This window comes from Camelus bactrianus, chromosome 20, assembly GCF_048773025.1.
Source record: "Camelus bactrianus isolate YW-2024 breed Bactrian camel chromosome 20, ASM4877302v1, whole genome shotgun sequence".
NCBI lineage: Eukaryota > Metazoa > Chordata > Mammalia > Artiodactyla > Camelidae > Camelus > Camelus bactrianus.
The window spans coordinates 192,765-211,740 of NC_133558.1; the positions used below are offsets into that span (position 1 = coordinate 192,765).

General features: G+C 55.8%; 1 protein-coding gene across 2 annotated transcripts; it reads left to right on the forward strand.

The window, feature by feature from the left end:
• The first annotated feature begins 614 nt into the window (after positions 1 to 614).
• IRF4 (interferon regulatory factor 4) lies at positions 615 to 14,431 on the forward strand. 2 transcript variants are annotated; one of them, XM_074347973.1, is made up of 9 exons: positions 615 to 677; positions 1,775 to 2,052; positions 3,012 to 3,198; positions 3,982 to 4,070; positions 4,680 to 4,824; positions 6,769 to 6,876; positions 8,886 to 9,239; positions 11,615 to 11,727; positions 13,570 to 14,431. In XM_074347973.1, exons 2-9 carry the CDS (start codon positions 1,837 to 1,839, stop codon positions 13,711 to 13,713), a joined length of 1,356 nt encoding a protein of 451 aa, XP_074204074.1. In that variant the 5' UTR covers positions 615 to 677; positions 1,775 to 1,836; the 3' UTR covers positions 13,714 to 14,431. The 2 variants fall into 2 exon arrangements, with proteins under 2 accessions (XP_074204074.1, XP_074204075.1); XM_074347974.1 differs by having other exon boundaries at positions 4,683 to 4,824.
• The last annotated feature ends 4,545 nt before the right edge of the window (positions 14,432 to 18,976 follow it).

The window sequence follows — 18,976 nt, forward strand, 5'->3', positions numbered from 1 at the left end:
CGCAGTTTGTAGCTCAAGGGATCCGGGCCGTTTCCTTTCTTCTTTGCAATAAGTACGATGTTCTGTAAATACCGTGGAGGGGCGGGGCCTCGGTGACAGCGGCGGTGCCAGGGTGCCCCCCACCCACTCACAGTTCTTCGAGGTGGGCAGCCCTCCGTCTTTGGTCACAGCGCTCTGCAGGCCAAGACCCCGTCGCACCAAATTCCGGCTCCTTCACGCCCCCCACTTCCCGCCTCGGCAGCGCTGCCGTCTTTTCGCTGTTCCTAGTTAACCCGCGGGCCTCCTGCAGCCCCAGCGCGGAGGCGAGGTCCCTATTCGCGCCTTGCCCTTCGCAGGAAACCGCCCGAGTGAAGTTCCCGGACCGGTGCGCCCAACTCGAGGTGCGTCCCCAGCCCGCCCCAGGCCCTGCGGGCCCAGCTCGCCGCCCGCGCCTCCCCCCCCACCCTTCGCCACGCGCTGGGCTCGGAGCCGGCAGCCCCCAGCCCCGCCCCGGCCCGGCCCCGCCCCGGCCCGTGGCCCCCACCCCCGCCCGCGGGCGCAGCAGGCTCGCCCCGCCCCAGGCCCCGCCCCGAGCGGGGCTTTTAAGCTTATAAAGTTCCTCTTTCCCACCTCGCGGGTTAGTTTCACTGCTTGAACGTGGGGCTCGGTGCGGCCCTCAACTCCGAGTCCGGGGCGAGGTAAGACCTGGGTCGGGCAGGAGCATCGCTGCGAGCAGGGCATCACAGCGAACGCGGCGGGAGACCAGAGGTCCTGGGGTCCATCTCGAGGGCAGCGCAGGGCACCCCAGCTTCTGGGCCGGGAGGGAGCACGACCCTCGAGGGAGCCCCGACGCCCACCGCGGGGACTCCCGCTTGGCCCCACCGTCCCTGGGCCGACCCAGCCCGGGCCCGAGGAGGCCACGCGCTGGACCGCGTGGGGTAACGGGGGCCCAGGACGGGCCGAGGTGGAGCTGCCAGGCTTTCCCGCGGGGGACAGCCCTTACTCCCGAGGCTTCTTCTGCCTCTCGTTCTTGAGGGGCTCAGACTCCCCGGGGCCTCCGGCTCGTGGCTTCCCGGTTGGTGGTGGAAGAGGAGGAGCCCCAGATTTAGGCCACGCGGGCCCTGCTCTCCTTGACCCCCTCACCTTCCCCGCCCTCCCCGCCTCCACTCTCCCTTGCCGGTCTACAGGTCCCGCTGACGCTCTGCGCGCGGGGGTCTCCCGCTAAGAGGCTGAGTCTCCGCAGCCCGTGGCTCCTGGGACCCACTTAATCTTTGCTCGCTGCCTGGGGCTCAAGGGCATTCTTGGGGCAAAGAGTGCGGGTGGAGCAGTTGTTGGGTGCGGCGCACCTGAGATGCGAGATCCTTGGCACGCGGGGCCACCAAGGGAGCGGGAACTCAGGAGTGGGCAAGAGTGGAAACTGACAGCGAGGGGGGACCTGACTGGCCACGGCTTGAGAATGCGCAGAGGGGCGGAAACTACGAGTGAGTGCAGAAACGGAGTGCCACGCGTCGTGGCGGCTGGATTGGGGAGTGCGCGCGAAGGCTAGAGCTGCGTGTCTGGGCAGCGCTTGTGCTGCGGGCGCGTCACAGGAATGGAGAGTCCAGAAAGCTGGGTAGGAGGGTGGACTGGGGAGGCGGCGGGACTGTGGCGCCCAGGGCAGGAGCCCGGGCCCGCTGAGACGGTGCCTTCGCTGGGGGCCGTCGGCAACGCCGACTCGGTAGCGCTCGCCTCGCCACCTCAGAGCCTCCGGGGCCTCGAGGTCATTGCCGGAGGGCGGCCCTCCTCTCCCCCGCAGCCCAGAGCGAGTGCGGGAGGCGGATCCCGGGCGTGCGGGAGGACGGTGTCTGCGCACGGGGCATGAACCTGGAGGGCAGCGGCCGCGGCGGGGACTTCGGCATGAGCGCCGTGAGCTGCGGCAACGGGAAGCTGCGCCAGTGGCTGATCGACCAGATCGACAGCGGCAAGTACCCGGGGCTAGTGTGGGAGAACGAGGAGAAGAGCATCTTCCGCATCCCCTGGAAGCACGCGGGCAAGCAGGACTACAACCGGGAGGAGGACGCCGCGCTCTTCAAGGTGCGCCGACCCGGCCGGCGCCCGGCTGCGGTCCCCAGCGGGGAGGGGCACGCTGGCGAGGCCCTGCGGGAAGGGGAGGCTTCAGCCTCTCTGAGGGAGGCGCGTGGGTCGCGCGCGGAGCCCAGGGGGTCGGCCGCGGGGGGCGCTCCCGGCAGTGGGGCCGTCCAAAGACAGCGCCTCTGTTTGCGCCGGAGCCTCCCTGTGAGCGCCCGAGCCCTCCTCGCCGCGGCTGACCCGCGAGCGCGGCGCTCGTCCCCTCCGGCAGCGCCGCGGGCGCCGGGCCTGCGTCTCCGTTGTGCTCGCTCCGGCTCCGCTCCGGGTGCTTTCCCCTTGGCGCGGTCTCCCTCTCTGGCTTGCACTCTCTCCCCCGGCTCTCTCCCGCCCTTCCCTTTCAGTGTTTCTCCCTCTGTCAACTCTGCCTGACTCGGTCTCTCCAAGTTTCTCTCCGGGAAGTTTTCGCTGGCTCTCGCTCCTACCCTCTTCTCCTTCTCTCTCCCTCTCAGGGCCTCTGTTTGGGCCTCTCTCTACCGGTTTCCCTCGCCCCCCGTGTGTGTCCCTGTCATGACCGCTTCCCCCTTGGGCAGTTCACCCAGTGACCTGTGCTTTCAGACTCAGCCCTACCACCTGTGGGCAGAGCAGACGGGGACTTCCTCAGGGAACTTGCCTTAGAGCACCTCAGATCGACTGATGGCCAGAGGTGCTCTGTGGGCGGCCCCTCACCCCACAGCTCTGCCCCTACTTCTAGCCTAACCCGCTTCAGACGCTGGGTGGGCGGGGCCCTTTCCAGGGGTCCTGCAGCCTCACACACCTTTCACAAAAGCCTGGCATCTTTGTCCCACAGTTCTGGCAACCCTGTGAATCTGAAGCCCTAACACTGTTCTTTCCTTTAGAAATACAGTTCACAGATTCTTTTCTGAAAGATCTATATTTTAACTTTTCCCCCTCTTCTTTCCACCCAGGCTTGGGCACTATTCAAAGGAAAGTTTCGAGAAGGCATCGACAAGCCAGACCCTCCTACCTGGAAGACACGTTTGCGATGTGCTCTGAACAAGAGCAACGACTTCGAGGAGCTGGTGGAGCGGAGCCAGCTGGACATCTCGGACCCCTACAAAGTGTACAGGATCGTCCCCGAGGGCGCCAAGAAAGGTAGGGCTTCCTGGACTGGGGCTGCCGACACTTTAACACCTTAATTTCGATCTCGGGCCTCTTTCTCTGGTTTTGGTTTTTTTGTAGCCTGCCTGCCAGCCTCAGCCTCCCATTCAAGCCCAGCAAGCTATTTGCCCAAGTTCTCTGGGTCATACATGGAAATTCTCTAGTGCAGGCTAATTTCTCAGACTCCAAGTCTCTACCTATGTGTGCGTGCATGCATGTTTTCCAGTTCTGCTAAGATGTGGGCCAAATTTCCAAGCCAAAAATGAAAAGTCTGTTTGAAGCGCTACTTTCCTATCAGCCGCTCATGATTAACTGTTTTGCAGAAGGAAGGCACACACAGTCCAGATGTTGTTACCATTCATCATAATAAAAGTGTCAGCTTCAAAGTGTGCCATGGTCAACTTGGGTGCTTATTAATATTCAGATTCCCACTTTCCAAGATTCTGACCAGTGTGTCAAAACAGAGCCCAGGAGTCTGCCATTTAAACCACAAGGTGACCTCACCAGCAGCGTATTTGCTGGGCCCTTCACGTCACAAGGCTCATGGCCCACGGCTTCACCCACTTCCCTCCTTGCCCTACACACGTTGGACCTCGTGGGAACCAGTTTAATGGCCTGGACAAATAATGCCCAAGGGAATTGCAAAAAATGCCTTATTTGTCAACAATGTTATGCATTCTAGGAATTAAACCCTCAGGTATTTTTCTAAGATTTGACGTTTAGTCATGTCAGTTCCCTTTTTCACTCTGCGCACTTCCCTTCTGCCTAAACACTCAGGAGCAAAGCAGCTGGCCCTGGAGGACCCACAGCTGCCCATGAGCCACCCCTACAGCGTGACAGCACCTTACACCCCACTCCCGGCTCAGGTATGGGGGGCAGGGCTTCAGGAAGGGGGGGCTGGGTCTGTGTGAGGCACACACAGCGGAAGAGACCCAAGACAAAACAGCAGAACTTCATTTTTGCTCTTAGTCAAACAGCCAAGGCAAACCCTGGGCCACTGGGTGACTGCCTGGCTTCCCACCTGGTGTTGCCGTGGGAGCAGGTTTCAGGCGGAGGAGGGCGGGAGTGTCTGCCTGTTGGCCAGATGCTGCTACGGATGCTGAAATCTGGGAAACAGGCCTTTTGTGGAAGTCAAAGCTTCTGGAACCGGGGCTTTATCATGTGAAACCACAGGGCAGATGATCCCTGCAGACTCAACTGCTGTGAATTACAGCTCTGTTTGACCCGCTCTGCTGGGTGGAAGAAGATGCACTTCCCGGCAGTGCTTCTGGTGCAGGTTTAACCATGTGATGAACTTTACAACACTGTCTCCACTGTGCTTTTCGTTCTTCGTGGCGAGTTTCCACCAAGCCTTCTCGGATGATAAGACGATTTGGCCGCCGGCCACACAAGAGGTTCCCGAGGAGTTTGCAGGACTCCTCGAGGCCGCCCCCTGAGCTGGTGGCTCCCCTCAAGCTCCACTCTGGTCCCTCCAGCAGGTTCACAACTACATGATCCCGCCCCACGACCGAGGCTGGAGGGAGTTCGTCCCCGATCAGCCGCACCCAGAGATCCCGTACCAGTGTCCTGTGGCCTTTGGACCCCGCAGCCACCACTGGCAAGGCCCATCCTGTGAAAATGGTAAGGAGGGCACTGGGACAGCTCCTGTGGCCAGCAGGCCTGCCCCTCCTGGCCTGTCCTCTGGGCAGTCCCTCCTCAGAGCTGCTGGGAAAGGCACCCCCTGCAGTGAAGGAGAGGAGGGGACCTCAGAGGAGGGGCACTGAAGGTCACTGACACCTGGCCTGTGTGTGCCAGGACTTAGGCTCAGTGCTGCCTCCTGGAATCTTCTTTAAACATTGCAGGGGTCCCTCCAGGCCCCTGTTTCTATAGGTGCAAGCTCACACCATGCAAGCAACGTGCCCAAAGTTACCCAGTGAGAGTGGAGGGCTGGGATTCAAAGTCCAGCCACGTAAGACAGAAGATGACAGATTTCAAGCTGGTTGGCTATATTTCTTAAATTATCTGCTTAATAAGTTAACATGTTTCTTCCTCCCTGAATAATCTTAAACTTCATTTTCAATCTTGGGCAAAAAGTAGTAGATTTTGGCAGTCTTCCCAGAGAAGACTGAATTGTCCCTTAATGCTGGCTGTTCCTGTCTACATGTCTGTGAAACCAGCACATGGCAGCTGTGCCCATGCCCTCCCTCCACAGGGACACTGGGAGGTCACTGCCCCAGCGTGTTTCTCCTACACGGCAGTCGTGCCCACCGAGTTGTTGCCGGGTTAGGGCGACAATAAGAAGGGAGTGAATGAGCACTGTCAGGAGAATGTAAAAGGTCCCCCAGAGCCCCTGGTTGGGGCCGGTTTTGGTCTGGATTAGAAGTGCTTGCCCAGAAGCCTTCCCCAGACACCGAGATGAGATCTTGCTGCAGAAGCACTGACTTGCTAAGTGCAGAGAAAATTTCACATGGTATGATTCAGTACATCAAAGCACAAGCTTTTAGGACTTCTGAGTTAGTTATCCGAGTGGAAATTCTAAGACTGGTCAACACACAGATCCTTTTGTATGTTCTAGGAATATTTGCTTCTTTCTCTGGTCACGTCCCAGTCACTCTTGGCTTGTGGTATTGGCGACATATACGGTTATTTCAGATTTGTATTGAGTGGCATGTTTATTATAAAGCTCAGATTTGGGTTTTAATAGCTTTTCCAGAGTGATTCGCAGCAAAGTCGGCTTTCCATATTGTAGTGGAGGAGTTAACTGACGTTGGACTGGTTTCTAGAGTCTAGACCTATGTCCAGTGCGTCAGCACCTCTAGACTAGTGACCTGGTGAAGAGGCACCACCTGGAGCTGGAACAGGGTGGGTGAGGCAGACATACCTTGAAGCACAGGCGACATTAAGTGAAGCGCCAGCAAATTCGGGTTCTAGCACATGTTCTTTCTCTATTAACATTGCTGGCAAGAGACAAGGTCCAGTTTTCCCCCAAACCCAGGAGCAGCAAGCTCAGTAAACGTGGGCTGAGCAGTTTGTAGGGGCTTCTTTTTAATCAGGCTCTTTAAGCTGGGCTCTCAGCTCTGCTGTGAACTTGCTGTGTGAACGGGGGCGAACCCTGCTGTCTGTCTGAGCCCCAGTTACCCTGCACGCCAGTCATGGAGGAATGTGGGTCCGAGGGCATAGACCTCCAATTACGAGGTGCATTACCTGCTAGGTCTAACGTACGGCCTGGTGCCTGAAGTTAGCGACACTCTGACGCATTGAGAGTTGCCAGGAGGGTAGGTCTTTTCTCTCAGCAAACACACACACAGGCCATTCTGTGAGGTGAGGAGGTGTTAACCAACCAAAAGGGAAATGAGGGAGGGGGGGGAGGGAGGAAGAAAACAGGGAGACGTCAAGTCTCCTTCAGTGAGAAAATGCATTCCTCCTTCAACCCTGGTTTCCCGGCTGGACGCCAGCTTGTCTTGTGGCTCTGGAGGGCCCCGAGCCCTTCCGCCCAGGCTGGTGCACCCCAGGGGCTGACTGGACACACCCTGCGGGGCTGGATGGACTGTCTGGCTGCCATCTGATTCTTCTTTGCAAATACAGGTTGCCAGGTGACAGGAACCTTCTATGCTTGTGCCCCGCCTGAGTCCCAGGCCCCCGGGATCCCCATAGAGCCAAGCATAAGGTCTGCTGAAGCCTTGGCGCTCTCAGGTGAGTGGGGGGCCCCCGAGGCGGCGTCTGCAGGCTCCCCTCGCGTCTGGGCGGATTTGAGGGGTCAGTGAGCACAGCTGGGCCCGGAGCAGTGACGCCCCTGACCCCCCGACCGTGAGCGAGGTTGGAAGGCTAGCAGGGGAAGGAGGGCTCCGATCCCGGTCATTCCTCTAATCTACCTCCACCGCTGGTCCCACCTGGCCCCGCTGGAGGCTGACCTTGCAGGAGTGTGCAGACCCCCCGGTGCATTCCCCCAGGCCCTCTGCAGCCGGCTCCCTCACGGTGCGGTAGGCTCCTCAGAGCAGAGCGCGGGGCTCCTAGAAAGAGCAACCAGGGGCCCTCGTCAGCTTCCCGGGGACACTAGCCCTGGGTCCTTCTCACTGTGTGCGCTGCCTGAGGAGACAAGCGCGGTGGCCTCCCCCTGAACTTGATGTGTCCTGCAGACAAACATGGATTAGACCTGGTTTTAAAGTTTCTAAAAGACTCCCTGCAGCTTGGAGACCGTGACTGTTTTAAGGAAGGCACCCCAAGGCTCACTGCACTTGTGTGGTGTATGTGTGTTTCTTTTTAGATAATGTTCTGATTTTTTTAGGTGGGATTTGTATTAATATTAAAACTGAATAGCTAAGCCCCCCGCCTTGCCCCCGGCCTCTTTGAAGATGAGCCACAGAAAGTGTAAGCTGAGTTCTCGAGGTTCCGGGAGGTGAGAGCCGGGCTGTCCTCGCCCCCAGGGGCCTGGGCCTCCACGCGCGCGCGGACCTTTCTGGTGCCACGGCTCTGCAGGAGTCTCGCCGGCCCTGGATGTTTCAGGGAGGAGGGGCTTCTGAACAGAAAGGCCTGTGTGTGTTTTTAGAAACTTTCAAACCCTTTTCTTGAACACCTAAGGCTTGTGTGGGTCCCTGAAGAGTAGGAAATAGACAGCTATTTATATCCCTGTGACCTCGTGATTTCTGATGACGTTAAATGAAATGAAACCTCTAGTGGCCGACACCCACTCCTCGGGGCTCAGAGCAGCAGAAGTCAAAGGGGAGGCTCGAGACAGTGATGTGGGTTGTTTGAGTGTCAAAACCTGCCGTTGAGGAACAAGAGGCTTTTGTGGGTTTCCCTGGGCACACAGTACAGCTAAGTCCCAGCCTCGCCAGTTCAGCGGAGGACCGCCGTCCCTCATGGTGAGCCTGCGCGGTCACCTAGGACGGGCTGGAGCTCTTCGGCCTTTCAGATCAGGGCACCTCTCAAGCCTGGCTTGGTCCTTTCAGCCTGTGGGTTGTATTATAAAGAAGGTTCTGAAATCAACAAAACTTTAAAAATTAGTTCATCTTGTTTAACGTTTGAGGAAGTCAAGTTCTAGAGCCAAACTCAAACAAAAAGCAAATTGGGGGTCAGCCCTGGGAACATTGCCCTCACAAGGTAATTTTATTAAGCAAGTGGTGCATAAACAGTGGAAAAATAATTTAAAAATCAGAAAAGCAACAATGAAAAACCATAGTGTCACAGTCCCACCGCCCAGAGAGCACCACCGTCCCAGGGCTTCCGCGTGTGCCTGTGTGTGGGGGGAGCACCATCCTGACACTCCAGGGCGGCTTCAGGTGTGTGGAAATATTTGCTTTTTTTCTCAAACACCATTGTACTATTTTTGCTGAAAGTTGAACTTAGGGTTTACTTCTTCCAAAATCAGAACTGCTTGTCTGGCTTAAAATGCATTTTTGCTCAGCAGCACAGGACTTAGTGTATTGGAGACGAGTGTCCTCGTCACCAGTGTGGTGCCCCCACCAGCAAAAAGTAAATCCGTGTCATGTGTGTTTGGAAAGTGCCCAGTTAGAGGGCAGTGAGGAGACTCCTGGCAGACGTCTCCACCTCCCTCCGAGTCTCCAGGTGGGATGTGAGTCTTGCAGGGTCCTCTCGGCCCCCTCAGCAACGTCCCACCAGATGCCCCTCGCCCTGGTCAGCGGCTTGGCCTCCGGGGCGGGGGTCCGGCTCCTCAGCGCTGACCCTGGAAACTTTGTTTGCAGACTGCCGGCTCCACATCTGCCTCTACTACCGGGAGGTCCTGGTGAAGGAGCTGACCACGTCCAGCCCCGAGGGCTGCCGGATCTCCCATGGGCACACCTACGACGCCAGCAGCCTGGACCAGGTCGTCTTCCCCTTCCCGGAGGACAGCGGCCATCGGAAGAACATCGAGAAGCTGCTGGGCCACCTGGAAAGGGGCGTGGTCCTCTGGGTGGCCCCTGACGGGCTTTACGCCAAGAGACTGTGCCAGAGCAGGGTCTACTGGGACGGGCCCCTGGCGCTGTGCAGCGACCGGCCCAACAAGCTGGAGAGAGACCAGACCTGCAAGCTCTTCGACACTCAGCAGTTCTTGTCAGGTGAGGCCGCTGATCTCCGTCAGAATGGAGGTCCTGGGGGGGGACCTGCCTCAGGGGTCTTCCATCTGTTAACCCCGGGCCTGCCGGGCGAGGTCCCAGGGTAGGTTTCTGGTGGGCTCGCCTGTCACCCCATCAGCAGAGGCGTGTGAGAAGGAGGCTGACCTCAGGAGGACTGTGGTTCAGGCTGAGGTCTCGAAGTTCTGGTATTCACCAAGTACTCACCAGCTAACAAGGCTCACGTCTGGCTGGCAGTGTGGCCTCAGCGAGCATGTCTGCCGATGTTTCGGCTCCTTTAAGTTTCCTAGAAAAATGGTAAGGTTGGAAGTATGTTGTTAACACTCTGGCTGTGAGGTGTGTCACCCTCAAGAGAGGCCTTCCAGCAGGTGGGACCAAGGCTGAGTGTGTTGAACTGATTTTGCAGAAGGGAAGTTATGAGCTGTCTCTGTAGGTTTCACATCACGTTTTCCAGAACCAGTAGGTGTCGTGTCCCTAGTTTTGATCTCGTGGCAGTTAGCTGAGCCCCGGGCTGGCTTTTGTGAGAGTGCTGGCCACCACACGGAGGAAGCTTCACCCAGTGTCCGTTTACGTCTGGACTCGCGTTGCCTCTTCTGGGGCAGAAGCGGTTCTCCGAGCCTCCGCATCGTCGCTAACGACGCTGTGCAAGTGCCCCTCCAGAAACACTCTGTCCTGGGCTTTCTCGTGCCTCTGCTCTCCCTGAAGGTGCTGCTCAACTCCACTCACGTCAAGTAACAGGACGAAGCATCCCGGAGCCTCACTGCCGGAGGTGCTTGCTCAAATGTGGGGTTGAAGTTGCCCGAGTTTGCTTGGGCTCACCCAAATTCTCTTTTTGTGCCGAAGCAAATGCATCCCCAGACAACCGGTCCCCTGCAGGGCCAGACAAGAGGGAGAGCCGAGCCCTGGCACCCGAGGCGGGAAGGCGCGTGGGGCTGGCTGCCCCGCCCACCCGGAGCCTCGGAGCTGCCTCCCGGGGGCCTGGAGGGCGCCTGGGTCTGGGTCTCTCCGAGCGGCGGGGCTGAGGCTCAGAAGGCACCGCAGGGCGGGGGCTTTAACGGCAGGCCCCCGGGCAGTGGCCCTTCTTCCCCAGTCCCTCACGTCCAGGAAGGGGGCCTCCTCCCTTTCTGGCCAGGCGAGAAGCTGCGCCTGAGCCTCGGGGCCTGGAGGGCTGCACTCACTTCACGTTCATCTGTGAGCAAGGGCTGTTTTGCTTTTTCTTCCTCTGTGACCCAGGGCTGTGCCCTTAGCCCGGTGCTGCCTCTTTTTATATCCTGAGGTGTCACTGAGGTTCAAGAGGCCTGTGAGCTCAGAACTGCAGCTGCGCAGAGCAGCCCCTCCAGCGAAGGGCTCCCTCGAGTGTCCGCAGGTTACCGGCCTTCAGAGAACCGTGCCACTGTGCCTCTGCGAGCAGCCTGTGTGGTGTGGGCGCCTCCGCCCACCTCGCAGCGTGGAAGCCTTTTGCATGTTCTGACTAAGCCGGTTGGGTTTGATTTGAATTCTGGAAGACAAAAAGAAAAGCAGGAAGTCAAATGGTCCACTGAGTTAGCTAGAAACTTCTCTTCAGTTGAAGAGAACAGTGGAAATCTTTGATATCTGCCCTTTCAGGACCTGCAGGCTCCGGGGACAGCCCCAAGGGGCCCGGGGTGCTCATCTGATAAGAAGGCAGCCGCAGCTCTGCAGATGCGACATCTGGCTGTAGCAGGAGGGCAGGGCCAGCCGGGGCACTGTCACCCTGACTGAGGCTGGGGGCTGGGGCCCCGCAGGGGAGCACATGGCTCAGCGGTGCCCCTCGCGTGGCGGTAGAGCCGCCGGGACACACCCACACCCACAGGCTCGCGGCCCATCGCCCCCACCCCAGTCTCAAACCCATGGCAAGAAGTCAGCCTAGAGTCAGTTTGGGATGCAGCTGCCCACGGCTGGGGCTGAGTCTCCGCTTCGGTGGTGTCTGCATCGCGCCTGTGGAGGTCCCGGTGGCGAGGACGGATTATAGGGCTCAGCAGTTTTGAGATGAGGTTTATGAGTAGACCAGGGTCAAATCAGACCATTCTATTTTTTTAAAGAAAATTTGTCTTTGGTATAAATTATTCTTTTGCCTCAATGTGGCTACGCTTCCTTTTCCTCCTCCTTCATTCCTTTCTGCTGCCTTTGCCTCCTCACGGGTCCACGGCTGCAAAGTGCAGGTCCTGGTCTTAGGCTGCGTCCACTCAAGGTGAAGGCTGGAGCCTGCGGGAGGGACTCCATGAACACGCGGTGGTCCTGCCCTCCCTCCCTCCTGCCCTGGTCCCTGAGTTGGCGTGGGCTCCCTGCTCCAGCCTGCATCCCTGTGGGGTTCTGAACGCCTCTCTTGTGGGTCCCTGCAGAGCTCCAAGCATTCGCCCACCACGGCCGGCCCCTGCCGAGGTTCCAGGTGACTCTGTGCTTCGGGGAAGAGTTTCCAGACCCTCAGAGGCAACGGAAGCTCATTACAGCTCACGTGAGTGTTTGTTGCCTTAATGATGGCGTTTCCTTGGCCTGCATGGAGAGCAAGGTCCCGCTCAGAGAGGTTCAGTTGAGACATGAGTGTCCAGTGACCAGGCAAAGCGGGCAAAGAGGGTGCAGCGAGCAGCGCAGCCCGAGCCCACCCGCCTCCCGGCGCCCGTGACCCCCAGCCCTGGCTGCATCCGTCCTGTGTCTTCTGTTCTTCAAGGAAATTGTCGTATCCCCCTTTATGGGGATTTAACAGGATGGAAGCTGAACGTTGCCCTTCAGAATTCTTCCCATTTAATACTGCTTTGAAAATGCTCATCTTCACTTGGTGGAGAAGCTTTTCCCAAACTGACTTTTGTGTATTTTGTAGGCCCCTCCAGATGTTCCCCAGATCCTCTTTTATTTCTGAATTTTAAAAATTATTCAATTGTTGGAAACCAAGAGCATGTGTTATCTGGAGGAAGCTAAACCGTTCAAGCATTTCGAATGGGTCAGCTTATCAACAGGTTCACCAGCAGTTTAAGACGGGATTCACCTGTGGCAAGGAAACATTTCACAAAAAAGGAAAGAAAAAGGGCTTAGATAAATAACATTTAGCATTCCTTTGCCACAGAAAACAGAGTTTTGAATACTTAAGATTTTTGAATTTGAAATTTGAAGACTTTGCATTGCATTCAAGAGTTATTAATGGGCCCAGATAATGAGCAGTAACAGGTAAAAAATTACACCAAATAATAACAAAATTCAGGTCAGATTTTAGTTCTGATACCGGTTCTTGTTGAAATCTGATATGAAACACTGTCTAATGTGCACTCTCTAATGCAACCCCCCCCTTCCTGATTGTAAAATAAAAAAACAACCAACCAATAGACAAAAATATAGTCCCCATAAACTTTAGGGTTTTCTCATAAATTCTCTTCAGGGACCGATACAATTGTTGATTGAGTAACTGATTCTTGTTAACAACTGTCAAAGGACTAAAGCATCTTGGCCCTGGGAAATAGCATCTCAGACGGCAGTGGTGACCCCGAGCCTGTGGAGCTAGACACACTGGCCCTGGTTGGGCAAGGATTGTCCCCAGCGGGATCCCTGAAATCGAGGGGATGGAAGGTGGATGTGGGAACACTCAGGAGTTCTGCTCCTTCTTACTGTGGATGTATTTCAGTTACTTCCTGTGAGGCATGCTTAAGTCGGTCTGTCTCAAATAACACAAAGGCTCAGTTAACAGCACACTTGATTGGCTGAAAGAAAGCATTTGGTTTTCTTAGACACTTGGGTTCAGGAAGAGCTGAATGTTGGATATTTTTTTGGTGAACGTGGACTACACTAATAACCAAACTTGATGAATTTGGGATCAGTTAACTTTTTTTCACAATATCAGTTTGTTTTTGTTTAATTTTGCTGCTTTTTTTTTTAAATCTTTGGTTTAGAAATATGCAGATTATCCAGGTTGTCCATGAATTGTGAGTCCCTGAGCCCTCATCCCTGTCAGACTGCAGGTGTGGAAACATAAATCCATTGGCCTAAATTACCTGATTGCCTCAAACTTACTTTTAATTTGGTTGTTTTTGCCTGATTTTCTTCAGTCTTAGTTAAACGTGAATTTCAGGTAGCAGCTGGTTTACAGATGCCATCTCTACCTGTCCTGTCAATTGAACCCCAGAGTTAAGTAGGCTCTGTTTATAGGCTGGTGCATGTAACAAAAAGTTAGTCCTCCAGAAGCCCCCAGTGTGACTCGTTCTGGTGTGTTATGAACCTGCACCTGGACCTCACCCTCAGCTGTGAAGGTTGCCGCACGGTGTCAGAAGGAGTGGCTCAGTAACGCTCTCTTGAAAATCTTCTGTTGAAGGTTGAACCTCTCCTCGCCAGGCAGCTGTATTATTTCGCTCAGCAAAACAGCGGGCATCTCCTGAGGGGCTACGACTTACCCGAGCACGTGGGCAGCCCGGAGGATTACCACAGGTCCATCCGCCACTCCTCCATCCAAGAGTGAGGACCGTCAGGCCAGACACTGTCCTGTAAATACCTGTCCTAGGACAGCTGATGGAACCCCCACTTTTTCTTTCGGGGAACCCGGGGCTTCAGTTCAACACTTGAGGGGAACGTGTGGAAAATCTGCCCCACTTGACTGACAGACGAAAGGGAGCACCACTCCCAGCACCGTCTGCAGACCCCGTGCTGATGAGAATGTGAAAAGCACAAAAATCAGCTTATGTTTACTAAAGTGCCATCTTCAGTTTGATGTGGACTCTCTCTTGCTTGAAGTCTGAGAAAACCTTTACCAGTGCTGACCACCAAGGAAGGGTCCGAGAGCCGCGCTGTATCTCAGGGAAGTAAAACCCAAGCTTCCGCCCCAGGAGAAATGGACCAATATCTGGAAACAGACTCTGCCTGAGGGCATCACTCCCGCCGCCGCCTGCCCTCCGGCCCTCCCCAGGGTGGGCCCCAGGCCTCCTTGCGCAGACCCCCGCCCGCTCTCCTGGGTGTCCCTGAAGCCAGTTCTAGACTCATTGCTATTTTTTTGAGCCAAAGAGCATTAGGGCTGCCCCTGAGTAGTGTATTTGCCTGGTAACAAATGGTTAAGACATTTTTTGTTTGCCATTTTGTCTCTCATTCTGTAGAAATTATTGCTAAAACGTTTTCTTAAAGAGGGAAAAAAAACCAGGTGAATAACGCAAGTACTAAAGATGTATTTTGAAACTTGAATGACATTTCCCCTCTTGTCCTGCTTGTTTTGTTTGGTGACCAGTTGTCCATGACAACACTAGGGCGGGGCCGTGCTTGTCCGAGGGTGAGCCCTGCGGGGGGTGGGGGGGCTTCACAGATGCGTAACTGCAGACTCAGTGCACCGTTTCTGCTTATTTTGTGCATTACATGCTTCCTCATGCCACTGATGGTCTGATGGGGCCTTAGAACTACGGGCTTTCCTCAAACACATCTTTTTATAGAACCACCAAGCCCCCCACTGGCTCGAATAGACCTGATCGCTTACTTGTCCCATTTGGAAAAGTGCAGGTGTTTAGATGGTGATGCAGCCGCCGGTGTTTCTGTGCTACCAGGAAGTAACCGCCACTGTGTCGAGGCTCAGCAAGAGCCCTGCGCCTCCCCAGTGCGCACCGCTCTTCCTCGTCTTCACTTCTTCATTCGTTCAACAGACAGATTACAGCCTTTATCCGATTTAGTGAGCAGTGAAGCTTGGAATGCCATTTCTTTTTCTTTTTTGAAGGAGTTTTTAGTAATAAAATAATACAGATTAACTACAGAAAATGTAAACAGCATAAAAGAACAAAAAACAAAACAAATCTTCCTTTTTTCCAGCCCAAATCCTCCTCCCTAGAACTGTGCACAAGAAGCATTGGATTCTCCCAACACATTTCACTTTTCTATAAACTTACGGAAATTGAAGAGCTCCGGGCTCACGACGCACTGGCTTCTGTGCTCCCTAAATCCAGCAGTACAGAGTTACCTCGTTCTTCTCAGAGGGTTAGTGGGGACCCTTCCACGGGGCTAGGACACCCTGCGGGGGTCCCTCAGCCGCTCAGGATGAACCTGTCTGACAGTAGACGGTGTTCCATGGGCAGCAGTGACTGGCGCATCTCATAGATGCGAGTGTTTGGGGTATATTACCCCGGGAGGAGATGGGCGGGGGTGCCACTGTGGCTCGGCCGGCTCCCCAAGCAGACCCTCAGTCTCAGTCGGTATTTGGACCCTTTTCTTTCTTTCTCCCCTTTTTAGTATCAAGCTGCTTTGCTCTGGGGCCACCTTTCTGCAGAATGCTGTTGGCCTGGGCCAGGCCCCTCTGGTCAGTGCACATTCGTGTGTACTTTAGTTCGGAGAGACCCAGAGTGTGAGCCTGTAAGTGAACTAACCATGCAGCCGGCCAGCAAAGGGTCCTGACAGTTGTCTCAGGACCTTGAGAAGGGCCTCCTTCCTTGACCCCAGACTGTTCTCAGCGGAGGGGGCTGTGGGTTTAGGTCCTTGTTCTGAAGAGCTTGGAGATGGCAGGGAGGAATGTGTGAGTCCCAGGCAGTCTTGTTCTTGGGATTTAGTAAAGCTGTGGGCAGTGACTGTGTCCTCTGACTACTGCGGAGAGCTCGTATGAGACCAGAGCCCTGGGAGCCCCTCGGTCGCTGGCAGGCGGGGCAGAGAACCAGCAGGACGGTCGTGTTTGCTGTGTCTGAGCCGGAGAGACTGCTTCCCCGGGAGAGGCTCCACTGCCTGCCAGGGCACGAGCCCACGACGGCGCGGGCGTCACAGGGACACAGCTGAGCCCGGCCGGAAGGAGAACGCGGCCTCGGGCTCAGGCGTGAACAAGGCTTTCCTTCATGTCACTGCGTGTGAGCCTCGGTGCGGGTCTGAGGGGGCTTGTCTCAAGGCCGAGCAGAGTTCCAGGCGCGGCTGGTGCCTGTGTGGGCTGCACCAGTGAAGGTCTTTTGTTTGTTTGTTTATTTGCATCAGTCATTTTTTTTAGTAAAAACCCAGATGCAGTTCAACCCGCTTTCATTCCTGTTTGGTCCCATTTTTCCACTTCCCCACAGGTGAATGCTTTCCGACAGTGGTGAGCTCCCTTAAGCTCTCTGTTCTCATGGCGTGTCTCCCTAGACAGTCTGTAGCTAACTGGTGCCGACTAAATGCAGCTCATTTCGCACCTTGCCTTCCTGTCTGGAGACTGGCCGGTGGCAGCATGGGCGACCGCACCCCTGTTGACTCTGGATGAGCCGTCACAGGAGTGCAGCCCCTGTCAGCTTCCCTGCTGTCCACCCCTCCATGTGGGGGAGGGGGTACAGCCAATGTGGAGAAGACACAGGAGGCGTGGAACAGAAAATAAACTGTAAGCTCACACTTTGCTTCAGACTCTTGGAGAGGAGCGGGGCCTGGCGGGCAGGGCTGGCTCCCGCGTCCCTCTGTGCAGAGGGAGAGGACGCGGTGGCCTCTGGACTTCACCCCAAGGCTGGGCTGGTTCATCTTGCTGCCCAGTCCTCGGACAACTGTACGTGATGCTGTCACGAATTCTGGTGTAAATCGCTTTTCAAAGCAGATTGACATTGGTGATAATCTGATGTTTTAGGCACTTGACAAATAAAGACTTTTTAAGAACACAATCTGTCATGGGCTGTGTGTTATTAAACACTCATCTTGGTAGCTTTTTAAATACTTCCTCCTTCTGTTGCTTTCGACAGCCTGCTTCCTTCCTGGTCGCTGTGCCCACCCCTAAAATCAGATCTCAGAGTGTTCGGCTGGTTTTAAAAAGCCTGCCGAACACGTCCCAGCACCGAGCGCCCCTCCTGCCCTTGGGCACCGTCTCAGGGCACAACAGCCCTCTCCCCCCCCCAGCTGCGTTTTACAAGGTCTCGCAAAGCCAGGCACGTCGCTGTCAATGTTTCTTTCTATTTTGTCGCTGTTGCTAAAGGAAGGAGTTGTAGGTTCGGCAGCATCCTGAATGTGGAAAGTTACATGAAAGTGTGTGTGGAGAGAGCACAGATGAGACGGACTCCCCGAGGCCACAGGAGGGCACTCCCCGCCCCCACCAGCTCTGGCGGCTGCCTGCCTGCTGGTCCAGCAGGAACATGGGGGCAGGGCTGCAGCCTGTGGGGTTAACATCCTTGCAGCCGAAGACAGTGAGGAGCTGTCAGAAATGTGTTTACTTTGCATGTGGAGCCCCAGAGTATTAGATTTGAATAATTTTGAATTTACTAAGTGGTAGCCAGATAGAAATAAGGGGAAAGTAAACGATCTATACTGATCTAGGGGCTCTCTCTGCTCAGCAAGAGTGGATGGACGCGAGTCAGTATTCACAGCAAGCTTTTCTCAAGCAATTTATCAGCTCATCACATCTGAAGGAGGGTTTCAAAGGGACTCTGCGCTCTCAACTTGTTCTCAAGGCCACACCTCTGTCAGGTACAACGTTTGTAAACCTTTCTTTACACACAGGGCTTGTTTGGCTGTATTGGATTCAGTTTCCTTGACAAGTAAACCCTTCCACGTGGGGTGTGTGGAAAAGCTTGCCGTGCCAGAGAAGCTGACCCTGCCCGACAGCACCTCCCTGGAGAGAAGCGCCCGGGGTCACACCTAAATCAGCCCAGGCAGATGGCTGGACACCTTCTGAACCAGTGGGGAGTTACGAATTCTGGGCTGCTACAGGCACCCCGTCCCCCAGCAGGACGGCGTGCGGCCCGTGGCTGTCCTTGGAGGCCCTCTGGAAGGCAGGGGCCTGGGGGCTCTCAGCAGGTGTCTGGCACGATCATTGTAAAGTCCATTTTGATCCCAACCCTCGAGCAAATGGCAAGAGTTTGGAATCTGCGGACGTTTTATGACACTTGGAAGCTGCTGCTTCTCTTTAGAATTTACGATTCGCAGTTCCTCCCTGTCCCCACAGGCATAGGCAGGATGGCGGCTTCACAGAGCATCGTCCGAGCAAACAAGACATCTCTGCCCCCATTTCCTCTCCGTCTGGGTCAGGTCTCCACGGAGATCACTACCTGGAGGGAGATCGGCGGGTCATCTGACACCTCTGCCTTCATTTCTCACCTGTCAGTCCTGCTGAGGTGCTACCCACAGGAATCTCCTCTCTCCTGGAAGCTGGCCCCTGCTGCCCCGGCCAGTGGGCACCCTTCTCTCCCCCAGGCCGCAGGTCTGACCGGTCTCTTTCTGGAGGCATTTCTTCACCCTCCTGGAGGTGTCCCTAGTCACACCCTTCTGGCTCGGTGAAGGATAATGTTGCTGAAATATTGAAAAAATGTCCCCACTATGTGCACCCGCCTGCTCACTCCCAGGGCAGACAGAAGATAACGTGGCTCTTGTAACCCAAAGACACTGGTTTCTGGGGAGAAGAAAGAGGACATAAGGAAGCTGGGGATTTAAGGAAGAACAACCCTTTCACCCTTTCTGGACTCCCACTCTGACCAGAGAAAATGCTCAGAGCTGAGGAGGGACGCCAGAAGGAGAAATGTGTGCACGGCTGTCAGCGGCTCCCTGAGAAGGGAGAACTGCCCTGGCCTCCCAGTAAGAGAAGCGGGGAGCGAGCCCGAGTGCAGCTTGCTGGAGGAACGGTTACCACAGGTGGGGAGGGCAGGGGCTGCAGAGAGGGAGGGCTCCGTGTGCCCTGTGCAGGTGGGCGTTCAGGGTGTGAGTGGACACCCCTCGGGACCACCCCCCACCGCCTGGCACCACGGAAGCCACGCCAAATTTACTAACACCTCAAGGAGAGGGGAGCCGTCACAGTGAATCGAGATTGAATTTCCATTATCCTAGTGGAA

Bases quoted from the DNA above. Each gene is read 5' to 3' on its own strand.
- IRF4 (XM_074347973.1), top strand. From the start codon at position 1,837: ATGAACCTGGAGGGCAGCGGCCGCGGCGGGGACTTCGGCATGAGCGCC. The intron at 4,825-6,768 runs GTAAGGAGGGCA...TTGCAAATACAG, and splicing joins AGGCCCATCCTGTGAAAATG to GTTGCCAGGTGACAGGAACC. The intron at 9,240-11,614 runs GTGAGGCCGCTG...GGGTCCCTGCAG, and splicing joins CACTCAGCAGTTCTTGTCAG to AGCTCCAAGCATTCGCCCAC.